The following is a 13,709-nucleotide window of genomic DNA, read 5'->3' as shown; positions in this document are numbered from 1 at the left end:
TGGGACAGGAGACGGATAGGAATGGGGACACAGGTGAGGGGACAGGAAAGGAGACAGCAGATGAGAGAGGAGACAGAATACAGGACAGCTGAGAAGACAGGAGATGAGAGAGAAGAGGGACAGGAATCAGAACAAAAATGGGGACAGGTCAGGGGACAGGAGATAGGATAGGTGAGGGAACAGGGCATGAGAACAGGTGATGGGACAGACAACGGACAGGAAAGTGGACAGAAGATCGGGCAGGAGAAGGGACAGGACATGGGAGAGAAGGATAGGAATGGAAAAAAGTGAAGGAAATGTGACTACGGCGGCCGCCACCGGCCGAGCTGCGCTGGGCCTGACCTTCCCAGGGCAGCCCCACGCCCCCACACCCTCGTAGAGCACAGGGCCCCGCCCCGAGGACCGCCCAGCCCGCCCCGCCTCCTCGGGGGCGGGCCCAGCGGGGCGGGGCGGGGCGGGGCTCGCGGGAAGCCACCTCCTGAGGCGGAAGCGGAAACGCGAGCGCCGCGGGGCCGTGGCCTTGGAGACGCGGGGGCGGGGCCGGCGGAGAAGCGCGACCTTTAACCCGAAGCGGCGGTCCGTGGGAGGCGCGGGGTGGAAGTGCGGGCTGCGGGCGGCCATGGAGGTAACGCGAGGGGTTGGGGGCCGAGGGACCACCTCCCCACCTGCCAGGGTCTGCAGGGCCGCCCGTGACCGGCCGGCTTTCGTTGTGTTTTGCAGGAGCCTGTTCACGAGGGGGTGGCCTCGCCGGCCGCTCGCGGGACCGGGAAGTCCAAGGTGAAGAGACGTCTGAGAGGCGGGTCCCACCGGGAGGGGACCGCCTGGGGGACAGCTTTCCTCGGGGTCCGGGTCTGAGCGGTCAGGGGCTTCCTCTGAGTTCGCTGGGGTGAAGCCTGGCTTTCCTTGCTGCCCCGAGTCAGCGTGCCTCTGAGATTCCGCAGTTTCCAAACGTTCAACGAAACAGTCTGGTTTCTGAAGTCCGAACGGCGACCGGACCAAGCCTGACGGGCGGGTGGGCGGCGTCGGGGACTCGTTCCTGCCGACCCCTCCTCTGAGGTTCACACAGGTCATCCCCGTGGCATGGGCGGGGGTCGGTCCAGAGATGGTGACTTGCTCCTGAGGTTTCCTGCTACGGCTGAGTTTCAGACAGTCGTCCAAACTCTCTGTTCCCGGAAGCTTCATGGTGACCCGGAGTTAAATACTTCTCTGATCACAGCTTTACCCATTAGAATACTGAGCCCACAGGCGCTGAGTAACTTTCCTTCATTTTTTCAGTTAAATCCTAAATGCGCCCTTGATTCATCTTGTTGTAATTAGGGCTTAACGTGTTTTCCTGTGGCCAGAGGCGTCTTTCAGCCTTGAATAGGACGAAAGTGTCATACAACTAGAACTTTAAGTAGAGTTAGTCCCAGTTCCTTGATTTTGCAGTTAAAGAAATTAAATCAAAGAAACTGTCTTAACCTGTAACAAGGATATTCTGTAGCTAGAGGGTGTGTGCGGTTTTTTTACATTTCATTGTAGTTTAATAATTACTGAGTTAAACTTGAATTTGCTGATCTTAAAAAACAAAGGTCTATGTAGTCAAAGTTATGGTTTTTCCAGTAGTCATGTATGGATGTGAGAGTTGGAATGTAAAGAAAGCTGAGTGCCGAAGAATTGATGCTTTTGAACTGTTATTTTGGAGAAGCCTTTTGAGAGTCCCTTGGACAGGAGATCCAGCCAGTCCATCCTAAAGGAAATCAGTCCTGAATATTCATTGGTAGGACTGATGCTGAAGCTGAAACTCCAGTACTTTGACCACCTGATGCGAAGAACTGACTCATTAGAAAAGACCCTGATGCTGGGAAAGATTGAAGGCAGGAGAAGGGGACAACAGAGGATGAGATGGTTGGATGGCATCACTGACTAAATGGACATGAGTCTGAGTAAACTCTGGGAGTTGGTGATGGACAGGGAGGCCTGGTGTGCTGCAGTCCATGGGGTCACAAAGAGTCAGACATGACTGATGGACTGAACTGAATATTAAAAAATGTGGTATTTGGTTAATATAAATATTCAGTAGGATTTTTTAAAAATATTTAGGCAGACTTTATGTTTCTTTTTTGTGGTATTTTTGAAACATGAATTATACTAAGTTGGTAATATCTCTGCATCTTCCAGCTGGAAGCCTTGCCCAAGGAAGATCTTATCAAGTTTGCCAAGAAGCAGATGATGCTAATACAGAAAACAAAATTGAGATGTACAGGTATCGGGTTGAAAATACTCATCTTGACCACAATCTTGTTTAATCATGGTTGCAAATACTAGTTTTTTAATAGTACACTGGCTTGTTTTATCAGTGAATCCAATAATAATTAGAGTAGTGGAATCTTACTTAATATTCTAACCACTTATTTTGATATTTTTTTATTATCTCATAAGCCTAAACTGCAGTTATCTTTGGATTAATAAAAAAGGTCAGGGAGAAGGATTTTAAGAAATAGTGTGTTAAAGTTAAGCACTTTTTTTTAACTTCCCGTGGATTGTATATTCTTCTGAGTAAGGCATTTTTTCCTAAAGTTGGCAGTTGATATGTTAGAGACGTGAGGTTCTGAGCCCAAACAAGTTTAAAAAAAGGCCTTAAATAAAGCAATAAAAGACTTCTTTTCCTGGATTTCTGAAGCATGTTTACTGAAGTTGCTTGATTCCCTATTCAGTTTCTGTTTCTTTATATTCCACAAGGATTAGGTGTTAGTTTCCTTTTGTAATATGTGTGGGTGAGCTCTTTTCAGTGACTTAACTGCCCAGTCTGAAAGCCAAAGTTTTCAAAGGTTGGATCCACTTATGATAAAGAGAGTAATTTATTTGGAAGTATGTAGGCACCAGATCTGGAAATGAGTTGATGAAATAGATTAACGTGTACGTTTAATATGAGATTAGTTGTTGCTCTAAGGTTATACAGAAAGAAGTTATTTACAGCTGACATAATGTCTGAGATTTGTTTCAGAAATGTCAAGATGCATAAGAGAAGAGGGAAAAGAAGTAAAGACAGGTTGGGATAAAATAATATCGCTCATTTAGTCAGTATTAAACCAAGATGATGGAGCATAGAGGTTAATCATACTATTCTCTCTAGTTTTTTTAATTTGTAGTTTTCCATGATAAAAAGGGAAATGAAATGCTAGGTGAACTTAATGCTTTCTCAAAAATATGTGCGGTTTCTTTAAAAGTATTAACAATTTATAGTGTTTTTTTTTTTTTTTTTTAAAGAATGTACTTCTCACTTTAGCCGTAATTCCTTCTTCATTTCTAAACTAGTATTTTTTATTTTTTTATAATTGTTTAGAGTTGGAGAAAGAAGTTGAAGAATTGAAGTCAAAGCTGGTTGCTGGAGGAGCTGACATCATTAAGGTAAGGACACAGTGTGAGTGTCACTTTGATTTTTGTTTTTCCTAGATGAGATGCCCGATGATAATTCAGATTTCCTGAGGGCTGTCAGCTGCTCCCACCCAAGGTTACATGCTCCATCTCTCTGGTTGAGTGTGTGGAGAGAGGTGGATGAGCGCTTCTGCCCTTTCTGTTCTGTCCTCTCCATCCCACTCACTCTCTCCTTAATGCTTGCTGCCTTGGTCTCAGTCCTGCTCTTCCCTTGCCCATTAGGAACCCAGCCCCGAGCAGGACTTTGAGGAGTCTCTCCATTGCCAGGGCTCTTTGTGAAGCACTTCATGTCATCCTTGTGAAGCACACCTACCTAGATGAACCTGTAACTGGACTCGCTCTCTCTTCTTAGTTTTACATACTCTTGTCAGATCACAGAATACTGTTTTTATCTTGTTACTCCCTGTTTAGAAACCTGGGTTGCTTATTCTTACTCACAGGCCCTTATTTTAAAAATAATTCTTAAAATGTGTCTGTTCATTTTTTACTGTGCGGGGTCTTTGTTGCTGTTCAGGCTTTCTCTAGTTGTGAACCGGATCTACTCTTTGTTGTGATGTACGCAGTTCTCATTGCAGTGGCTTCTCTTGTTGCAGAGCACGGGTTCTGTAGTGTGTGGACTTAAGTAGTTGCGGCACATGGACTCATGGATCATTGGTTGTGGCCTAGGGGCTTAGTTGCTCCAAGGCATGTGGGATCTTTCTGGATCAGGGATCAAACTTGAGGCCTCTGCATTGGCAGCAGGTTTCTTTACCACTGAATCACTAGGGACGCCCTCACGTTCCCTTAACTCTAATTAAATGCTTTTCCTTCCCCCACTTGGCCTGGCCGTCTTTAAAGTGTCTTTGCTTCTGAAAGCTCTACAGTAATTTTTTTTCTTGTTTTTCCATGTTTGTAATTTGAGTCTTGCTGTCTGTCTAGTCTTTGATTGTATATTGTCTTATTCTCCCAGCTTGGGGGTGGTGGACAGTCAAGGGGCTCCCAGGAAGTTATTTCAAGGAGTCTTTAAATCCCTTGTTCTTTATTTAGTCAAAACAGTATATGAATTCTGAATGGTGTGCACAAATAACATTTGGATTTGTAATGTACAGATTGGTTTAAGCATTTCTGAATCATAATGATTTTATTTGATTATTACGTATTTTCCTGATTATTAATAGCCAAGGTTGGCCACTAAATTCATTCCAATTTTTCATAACACCTTACAGAAAAGCCTGAACAAACTTTGTGGCCAATCTAGTAATTAATTGGGTCTTTCCTGGTGGCTCAGATGGTAAAGAATCCTCTTACAATACAGGAGACCTGGATTTGATCCCTGGGTTGGGAAGATCCCTGGAGGAGGGCATGGCAACCCACTCCAGTATTCTTGCCTGGAGAATCCCTATGGACAGAAGTACCTGGCGGGCTACAGTCTGTGGGGTTGCAAAGAGTCGGACAAGACTGAGTGACTAAGCACGGTAATTAATTAAAGAACCTGACTCTAGAGCCAGACTGCCTGATTCAGATCTTGAGACCCTGCTCTGCCACATGCAGGCTGTGTGACCACGGCTATGTTTCCTAACTTCTCTGTGACTCTTCCACTGGAGACTAGAGAGAATAACGAATAATAAGACTTGCTTTCCTAGAGTCAGTACACACAGTGCTTAGAGCTGGATCTGGCCCATAAGTACTCAGTGATTTTGTTATTACCGTATATTATTTGTAGGAGATATTGTATGCATATATGTATGCATATGTACATACATGCTCACCCACACACTAAAAAGCAGGTTTTTGTATCTGAAAAGAACATTGCAGATGCCATTGTGTCAGTGAACTCTTAGCCCTTAAAATATTTTCCATACACTTACATTTCAAAATATTTAAATATTAAATATGTGTTCCTTGTTTCCTCCTTGTTGATGTATTCTCCTGTCAAAACTACTCTTAAAAATGAGGGTAAAAATTTCTCTTAAGTTAGCTAAGTTTACCTTTCAGGTTATTAATTTAATATCCTGACCACTCAAATCTCAGAAAGTAAAAGTTTGCTAAAATTAAATCAAGATTGCCTGGTGAAATATCAGTAACCTCCGATGTGCAGATGACATCACCCTTATGGCAGAAAGCAAAGAGGAACTGAAAAGCCTCTTGATGAAAGTGAAAGAGGACAGTGAAAAAGTTGGCTTCAAGCTCAACATTCAGAAAACTAAGATCATGGCATCCCGTCCCGTCACTTCATGGCAAATAGATGGGGAAACAGTGATAGACTTTATTCTCTTGGGCTCCAAAATCACTACAGGTGGTGACTGCAGCCATGAAATTAAAACACATTTGCTCCTTGGAAGAAAAGCTATAATCAACCTAGACAGCATATTAAAAAGCAAAGACATCACTTTGCTAACAAAGGTCTATTTAGTCAAAGCTATGGTTTTTCCAGTAGTCATGTAAGGGTGTGAGAGTTGGGCCATAAAGAAAACTGAGTGCCGAAGAATTGATGTTTTTGAACTGTGGTGTTGGAGAAAACTCTTGAGAGTCCCTTGGACTGCAAGGAGATCCAACCAGTCCATCCTAAAGGAAATTAGTCCTGAATATTCGTTGGAAGGACTGGTGCTGAAGTTCCAGTACTCTGGCCATCTGATTCAAAGAACTAACTCCTTAGACCCTGATGCTAGGAACTACTGAAGGCAGGAGGAGGAGGGGACAGCAGCAGATGAGGTAATTGGATGGCATCACCGACTCAATGGACATGAGTTTGAGTAAGCTCTGGGAGCTGGTGATGGAAGCCTGGCATGCAGCAGTCCCTGAGGTCACAAAGAGTCAGACACGACTGAGCAACTGAACTGAAAATTAAATGAGAATGAAATCTTTTGATTTCCAGTCCTAATGAGAAGATTACACTGGAGAGTGATTGGAGGAGCTTGAGCATCAGTTAATCAGCTGCTTTGAATTTTCTGTTTTAGAAAAACCACAAATTGCAGTATAATACATCATCTACACATCTGAGAAAGGGAATAGACTTTCTTGCTACGTTTTATTCCTTCATTGGGAGAAAGTACACTGGAAAAACATGACTTTGAATGCAAAGTTTTCTGTTCTTCATAAAAATGTATGGCTTTCTGGGGGCTTCCCAGGTGGTGCTAGTGATAAAGAACCCACCTGCCAATGCCAGAGACACAGGATACCTGGGTTCAGTCCCTGGGTTGGGAAGATCCCCTGGAGAAGCAAATGGCAACTCCCTCCAGTACTATTGCCTGGAGAATTCCATGGACAGAGGAGCCTGACAGGCTACAGTCCATGGGGTCACAAAGAGACAGACACACTGAGTAATTAACACTTTAACATTTTTACAAGTTTCAATTATTAAATTTGTGATAGTCATCTTCTAGTGCATTGAAATATATCTGAAGTTATATTGCGAACCTGACATATTTGACTTAAAAAAAAAAATCCATATTTTCCATGTCAAACTGAGAGGTGTGTGGTATTACAGTGAGCTTATATCCTGCTTCCAAATGCACAAGGAAGGGAAAGATTACGGGTTAGGATGTGAAGTTTCTTGTACATATCCCTCTTGTTTTCTTGTTGTTGGAATTTGTATTTCCTGGGAGATGACTGTCCATTTTGTGCCTCTGATCTCTAAGTATATTTATAGCTGTTTTCAGATAATGCCCTCTGTATATCTCCTAAAATTATTGTTTTCAGGCTTCCCCTGATAATTTATCAAAAAGTTTACATTGCAATACTATGTAGTGTGAAAAAAATTAGTTTTAAAACTAAAATTGTTTTAACAAAAGTAATGTATGCACATAATTTAGAAATAGTGCTAACAACTAATAACTGTAATACTTAATAGTTGATGGAAATTATGTTTCTAAATAATATGTTTATCCTGCTATTCTTTGATTTATTCCTTGGTGAGACATTTAGCTATTAACTTCCTGTTATAACTGATGAAAACTTAGCTATCTTTCACAATGACGCCTACTTTCCAAATGGTTAAACAGAGCAAATAATCGTTTATATACTTTTTCCTGGACACCTGCCTCCTCAAGCCTTCTGTCCTGTGCTCATTTGGTCTGGTTGTCTCTAGGTCTGCTGTGGTTTTGCTGGAGCCAACCTTGTGCCATGACCCAGTGAATATCTGTCCTGCTTTCTGCTTCAGCCCCTCACTTCCACCCCACTTGCTGGGTGGAATGCCATTTACTTTTCTGGTTAACCTTCTCGTTCTGTAGACCATGTTCTTCTCCAAGTTCCTGAGAACAGACGCATAGGAGGAAGATTGTTATCATCTTGTATTGAAAAGTGGCTGTATTCTACTCTCATGTTTATAAATAGTGTTTATAACTTGATATAGAACTCTTAATTTTGTCTACATCTGCTTTGTGTTTTTTTTTGGATCTGCTTTGTTTTTATATTTTTGTTTTTATTTCACATTCAGAAGTTCAGAGGCAGTTCTAGGGTGATAGTTGATTACTGTTGTTTAGGATTTTATCTAGGTTTTAAGGTTTAGGATTGACTAAATTCACAGTGAAATGGGTCCATGATTATCTTGTATTGTAAAGTCATTGGATATTGTTATCAAGTTATGCCAGTTGTGAGAATAACTTGAGAATTCTTCTTGTTTTTTATTTTCTCTGAAGAATCTCATATGTAATTGGGATAATCTGTTGTTTAAAAACTTGATAGAACTCACCTGCAAAGCTCTCTTTTCCTCCTGTGTCTTTGGTAGACCATTTTCAACCTCTAGTTTAATTTTTAAGTAGTTACAGTGTTGATTTGTGTGTGTGTGTGTGAAAGTTACATTTTTCTAGGAATTTTTATCTGTACCGTTTTATACTTTTCGGTATTATTGGCAGGTTAATAATTGATCATAATATTCTTCTTAACTATTTAATCTGTAGTTTATATATGGATAGATTCCCTTTCTGTTCACTATGTTTGTGACTTCCGTCTTCTCTTCATCAGTCTCATAAGAGGTCTGCTTTGTTAGCTTTATTTTCAAGAAACTGACTCTTGGCTTGTTTGGCTTCCACTTCATTGAGTTCCTCTCCCATTTCATCTCTGCAGTGTATGAACCTTTTCTGGGGGTGGGAGGGACACTGGGGTTTGCTTGCCCATTGTTCTAAGCACTCCTGATCAGGACTGTCAGTCCCAACTAGAACCTACTTCCTGTACCTGCCTCAGCAGTATCTGCTGGCTCCATTCCTGAGCGTTTGGTTTTCTAGTGAGTGTTTGCCAGCTTCTTGCATGTTTCTCCGTGTGAGCCCTCAGGTTCTAGCTTGCTGCTTCTTTCTAATTCACTTCCTCCACCTCCTCCACTGTCAGTTTTTCAAAGTTGTATTGAAATTTCTCATATCTGCATGTCTTTTCTCCTTTTCTCTTGGTTCTTGTGTATAGCCTTTTAAATATGCTTACATGGTTTGGAGAGGTGAGGAGATAATTATGGGTAAAGTCAATCCACTGTTTTTAACCTCAAACAAATTGTCCTGTTCCAAAACAGGCCTTGACTGAACGTCTGGATGCTGTTCTTTTGGAAAAAGCAGAGACTGAGCAACACTGTGTTTCTCTGAAGAAGGAAAATATTAAAATGAAGCAAGAGGTTGAGGTAAGGCAGGATTTTATTTATTTATTTATTTTTTATTAACTTATATAATATAGTTGTAAATTTTAGAACCAAGATCTTAAAAAGCATCTCATTGGACTTCTTGATGGCTCAGTGGTAAAGAATCTGCCTGCCATTGCAGGAGACCCAGGTTCAATCCCTGACCCGGGAAGATCCCACATGCCACAGAGCAACTAAGCCAGTGCACCACAACTACTGAGACCACGTGCCACAACTACCAAAGCCTACATGCCCTAGAGACTAAGCTGTGCAGTAGGAGAAGGCACTGCAATGAGAAGCCCCTGCTCACCACAATTAGAGGAAAGCCTGAGTAGCAATGAAGACCCAGCACAGCCAAAAATACATAAATATAAATAAGACTAAAAAAATACTAAGGGAAAAAAAAGCGTCTCATCTCATTTTAACTACAATATTTGCAGATAAGGAAACAGACTGATATTTTAAAAGAAGGATAATTGAAATCACTGAGCTACACAGAGAGATACAGCTAACACTTACCTGGTCATTTTAATGTTTATAATCTTTTTAGTTGTATCATTTTTTAATAAAATGGGAAAAATACTGGTTTTATGAGAAACTACCAATTTAAATGTTGATTGTCTAACATACTGTACATACTGTTGCTTGTTCACTTCTCGGATACTTGCCTACCATTGGGTCTGTGCTACTTTTCTCCCCAAAACTTTATCACTCTATTCAGGAGATGTTCGTTAAAGCCTGTAACTTAATAGAACTTATGTAATTTATTACCATTTAAAACAAAATTAAACTCAGAGATTTCCTTGCTTTGAGTAAGACTTTAGTACTACTGCTGGATATCATCATTATTAAGGTGCTCAGAGCTTCTAAGAATTTTTGGAATGTAAGGATTATATTTCTCTGTGTACACTGCTACTTGTTTCCTCTTTATGAGACTGTGTCTCTTATTTTTCCTGAGGGCAGAGGTTTTGTCTTAAATAATTTTTGTGTGCTTAACGTTTATAGGATTCTGTAACTAAGTTGGAAGATGTGCAGAAAGAGTTGGAACAATCACAAAGAAGCTATGGAAAAGAAATAGAAAATTTGAGAAATGAATTAACAACAGTACATTCCAAATACAGTAACGATAAAGCTGATTGGCAAAAGGAAGTGGAAGAAGCAGCAAAAAAACAATTAGAGCTTTCAGAACAGCTCAGATTTCAGAGTGATTCTGAAGATAGTGTTAAAAAGCTGCAAGAAGAGATTCAGAAAATTAAGCTAGCCTTTGAGGATCAAATTTTATGTCTGCAAAAGCAGTTAGAAACTGCCACAAATGAAAAGGAGCAAGAAATTACTCACCTCCAAGGAGTGATTGAGGCTAATTGTCAGCAGTACCAAAAAGATATTAATAGTTTGCAAGAAGAACTTGTACGGTTGAAATCTACACACCAAGAAGAGGTGAAAGAATTGATGTGCCAAATTGAAACATCTGCCAAAGAACACGAAGCAGAAGTGAATTATTTGATCCAGCTAAAAGATAACTTAGTCAGAAAGTGTGAGGCAGGTGAGATGAACATTCAGAAGTATAAATGTGAATTAGAAAATGAAGGGAAAGCCTCAGGTGCAGGCCAAGAAAATCAGGTGTGCTCTTTGCTCTTACAGGAAGATTCTCTTGTAGAACAAGCAGTGAATGAAAAAGTTAGACACTTAGAAGATGCCCTAAAAGAACTAGAGTCTCAACATAGCATCTTAAAAGATGAGTTAACTTACATGAATAATCTAAAATTAAAACTTGAAATTGACGCCCAACATATAAAGGATGAGTTTTTTCATGAACGGGAAGATTTAGAGTTTAAAATTAATGAATTATTACTAGCTAAAGAAGAACAGGGGTATATAATTGAGAAATTAAAATCTGAGCTAGAAGATGCAAATAAACAGTTTTGCTGCACCATAGAACAACATAACAAGGAAGTACAGAGTCTGAAGAAACAGCATCAAAAAGAAATAACAGAACTAAATGAGACATTTTTGTCAGATTCAGAAAAAGAAAAGTTAACATTGATGTTTGAAATACAGGGTCTTAAGGAACAGTGTGAAAAACTACAACAAGAAAAGCAAGAAGCAATGTTAAATTATGAGGGTTTACGAGAGATTATGGAAATTTTACAGACAGAGCTGGGGGAATCTGCTGAAAAAATAAGTCAAGAGTTTGAATCAATGAAGCAGCAACAAGCATTTAATATTAATGAACTTCAGCAGAAGCTCCAAACTGCATTTAATGAAAAAGATGCTCTTCTTGAAACTGTGAATTATCTCCAGAAAGAAAATGATAACTTACTGTCCCAGCAGGAATGTGTACCAGAACTTGAAAATACCATAAAGAATCTTCAAGAGAAGAATGAACTGTATCTAGTTAGTCTCAGTCAGAGAGATACCATGTTACAAGAATTTGAAGCAAAGATAAGTTCTCTTACTGAGGAAAAATATGATTTCATAAGTAAGATGAAAAGTTCTCATGAAGAGATGGATAATCTTCACAAAAAATGTGAAAGGGAAGAAAGGTTGACTGTAGAACTCAGGGAAAAAGTGGATCAGACTGCCCAGTACAACAGTGAACTAGAGCAGAAGGTGAATGAATTAACAGCAGGACTAGAAGAAACTTTAAAAGAAAAGGATGAAAAGAACCGAAAACTGGAAAAGCTTACAGCTCAGTTGAAAATTCTCTCCAAAGATCAGGAAGCCACGTCATTGGAAGTGAGGTCTCTTCGTGAAGAAAATAGCAGACTGAGTTCAGAGAAGAACCTGCTGAGCAGGGATCTGGAAGCCCTCCTGTCTCAAAAAGAAGGAGATGTTACATTTCAGGAGCAGATCAATAAATTAGAAGAGGAACTTCGGTTAGCTGTCAGAGAAAGGGATAATTTGAATAAACTGTTGGAAAACGAGCAAGTTCAGAAGTTGTTTGTCAAAGCTCAGTTGTGTGGTTTTCTTGAACAGATGGAGTCAAAGGTTTCACAAGAAAGGGAAGAACAGGATGTTGTAAACATCCTACAAGCCATGGGTAAATCCTTAGATAAAATAAATGAAGAAAAACACAACTTGGCTTTTCAGTATGATAAAAGAATAGTAGAGTTAGAAGAAGAGATTAAGCTCCTTCAAGAAGAGCACATGGTTCAGTGTGAGGAACTTAGGTCTCTACTAACAGATTATGAGCAAAAGAAAATTGTCCTAAGGAAAGAGTTAGAAGAAGCCCTCTTAGAAAAGGAGGCCCTGCAGTCTGACCTTCTGGAGATGAAGAATGCCAGTGAACAAACAAGGTTTGAAAATCAGAATCTCCTAATTCAAGTTGAAGAAATGTCTCAAAAATTGTGTAGAGAAAATGAAAACCATCACAAAAAAGAAAAAGATTTTATAAAAGAACTTGAAAACCTAAGGCCATTATTGGAACAAAAAGAATCTGAATTGCAAGATGTGAAAGCAGAGTTAATATCATTAAAGGTAATATTAATGTGAATTTTATTTAAATTCTTAAGACAATACCACTATTTTTACACTTTGAAGTCAGATTTTTAGCATTTAAGCTCAAATGCAAATTTTTGAAAAGTACATTAAACATATTCACACTTAATCATACTGATTACTGTTGGTTTTAGATCATTTTGGAATCTTGATTTTACATAAGATTAAGTGGCGGGGGGTTAAATGTTGGTCAAAAGTAGTCACCAGCAAAACTACAACTAAATATGAAAAAATTTATATTACCTTAAAGCACACTGTTAAGCAAAAAAATAGGCTAAAGCAATATTTCATTTTAGCCAAAACTTCAGATTTTCCTCCCAAGATTGTGGCAGGATAAACTATGGTCATCATTTAATCTCTTCCTTATTACATCATGTATTTTATATCCCTTGGGTGGGTCATCTTGGGTTTGGCTGCTATTGTTTTTAATAGTAAATGCTATGTGCATGATGAGATCAGAATTACTGGGTCTTTAAATGGAAGAGAAAGTCTGTTCAGGTGATTGGTCTCTGTATGAATTCTCTTTAATAATATTTTTTTTTCATGCTTAGCATAACGGCCAGTTCATCATGGGGAATGCAGTGATAATCTTTGTTTTTCCTATAAAATCTAGGATTCCTTCAAGAAATCAACTTCTGTAGAAAGTGATCAACCTTCAGTAAAAGAGTTTGAAGAAAAAATAGGTAACTATGGTTTTCCATGTGTTGTTACAGTTAACTGAACAGATTCTTAGGGTTAGAACAGAATGGGAAGTTCTCTCGCCAGTTTATGAGGTGTTAAAAGCATAGTATCCTTCTTCTGATGGCCTCTGCCTTCTGCTTGCTTTCACTTTCAAAACTCTCACTTTCTGTTGTTTCATCCAGAGGACTGTTGTGATTCCTTTTATAAAAAGTGCCATGATTGTTTTGGGGTTTTTCATTCATTTAGCAAACTTGGCTTGAAAGCCCAGCTACTTAGGCACTGGTGATAGGAAGGTGGCTAAGATGCAGTCTTTGTCTTCAAGAACACACTGCAAGAGAGGGCTGTTCTTCCCAGAGTTTGGGGTGTGGATGAGGTCTTCTGGTGGCAGTGCAGGAAGATGTGAGTAACTGCTTGTTGAGTTGGGAGAAACATCACAGGACAGGCTGTCCTTGTCTTAAAGAGTGAGTAATGTGACCCAAGAAGGAGGATACTGTAGCAGGAGGAGACGGCAGGTGCTGGTATGTTCACACTCCTG

General features: G+C 39.9%; 1 protein-coding gene across 1 annotated transcript in view; it reads left to right on the top strand.

The window, feature by feature from the left end:
- The first annotated feature begins 531 nt into the window (after positions 1-531).
- The window catches only part of GCC2 (GRIP and coiled-coil domain containing 2), a 35,048-nt gene continuing 21,870 nt past the window's right edge, over positions 532-13,709 (top strand). Inside the window, exons 1-7 of the mRNA XM_019970232.2 lie at positions 532-625; positions 721-777; positions 2,161-2,245; positions 3,326-3,390; positions 8,894-8,998; positions 10,001-12,472; positions 13,107-13,176. Of these exons, the coding sequence (XP_019825791.2) occupies positions 620-625; positions 721-777; positions 2,161-2,245; positions 3,326-3,390; positions 8,894-8,998; positions 10,001-12,472; positions 13,107-13,176 (2,860 nt within the window). The 5' untranslated portion in view covers positions 532-619. The remainder of the gene's footprint in view (positions 626-720; positions 778-2,160; positions 2,246-3,325; positions 3,391-8,893; positions 8,999-10,000; positions 12,473-13,106; positions 13,177-13,709) is intronic.

The sequence above is a fragment of the Bos indicus genome, chromosome 11 (assembly GCF_029378745.1).
Source record: "Bos indicus isolate NIAB-ARS_2022 breed Sahiwal x Tharparkar chromosome 11, NIAB-ARS_B.indTharparkar_mat_pri_1.0, whole genome shotgun sequence".
NCBI classification, from domain to species: domain Eukaryota; kingdom Metazoa; phylum Chordata; class Mammalia; order Artiodactyla; family Bovidae; genus Bos; species Bos indicus.
This window is presented reverse-complemented; position numbering and strand designations above follow the sequence as displayed.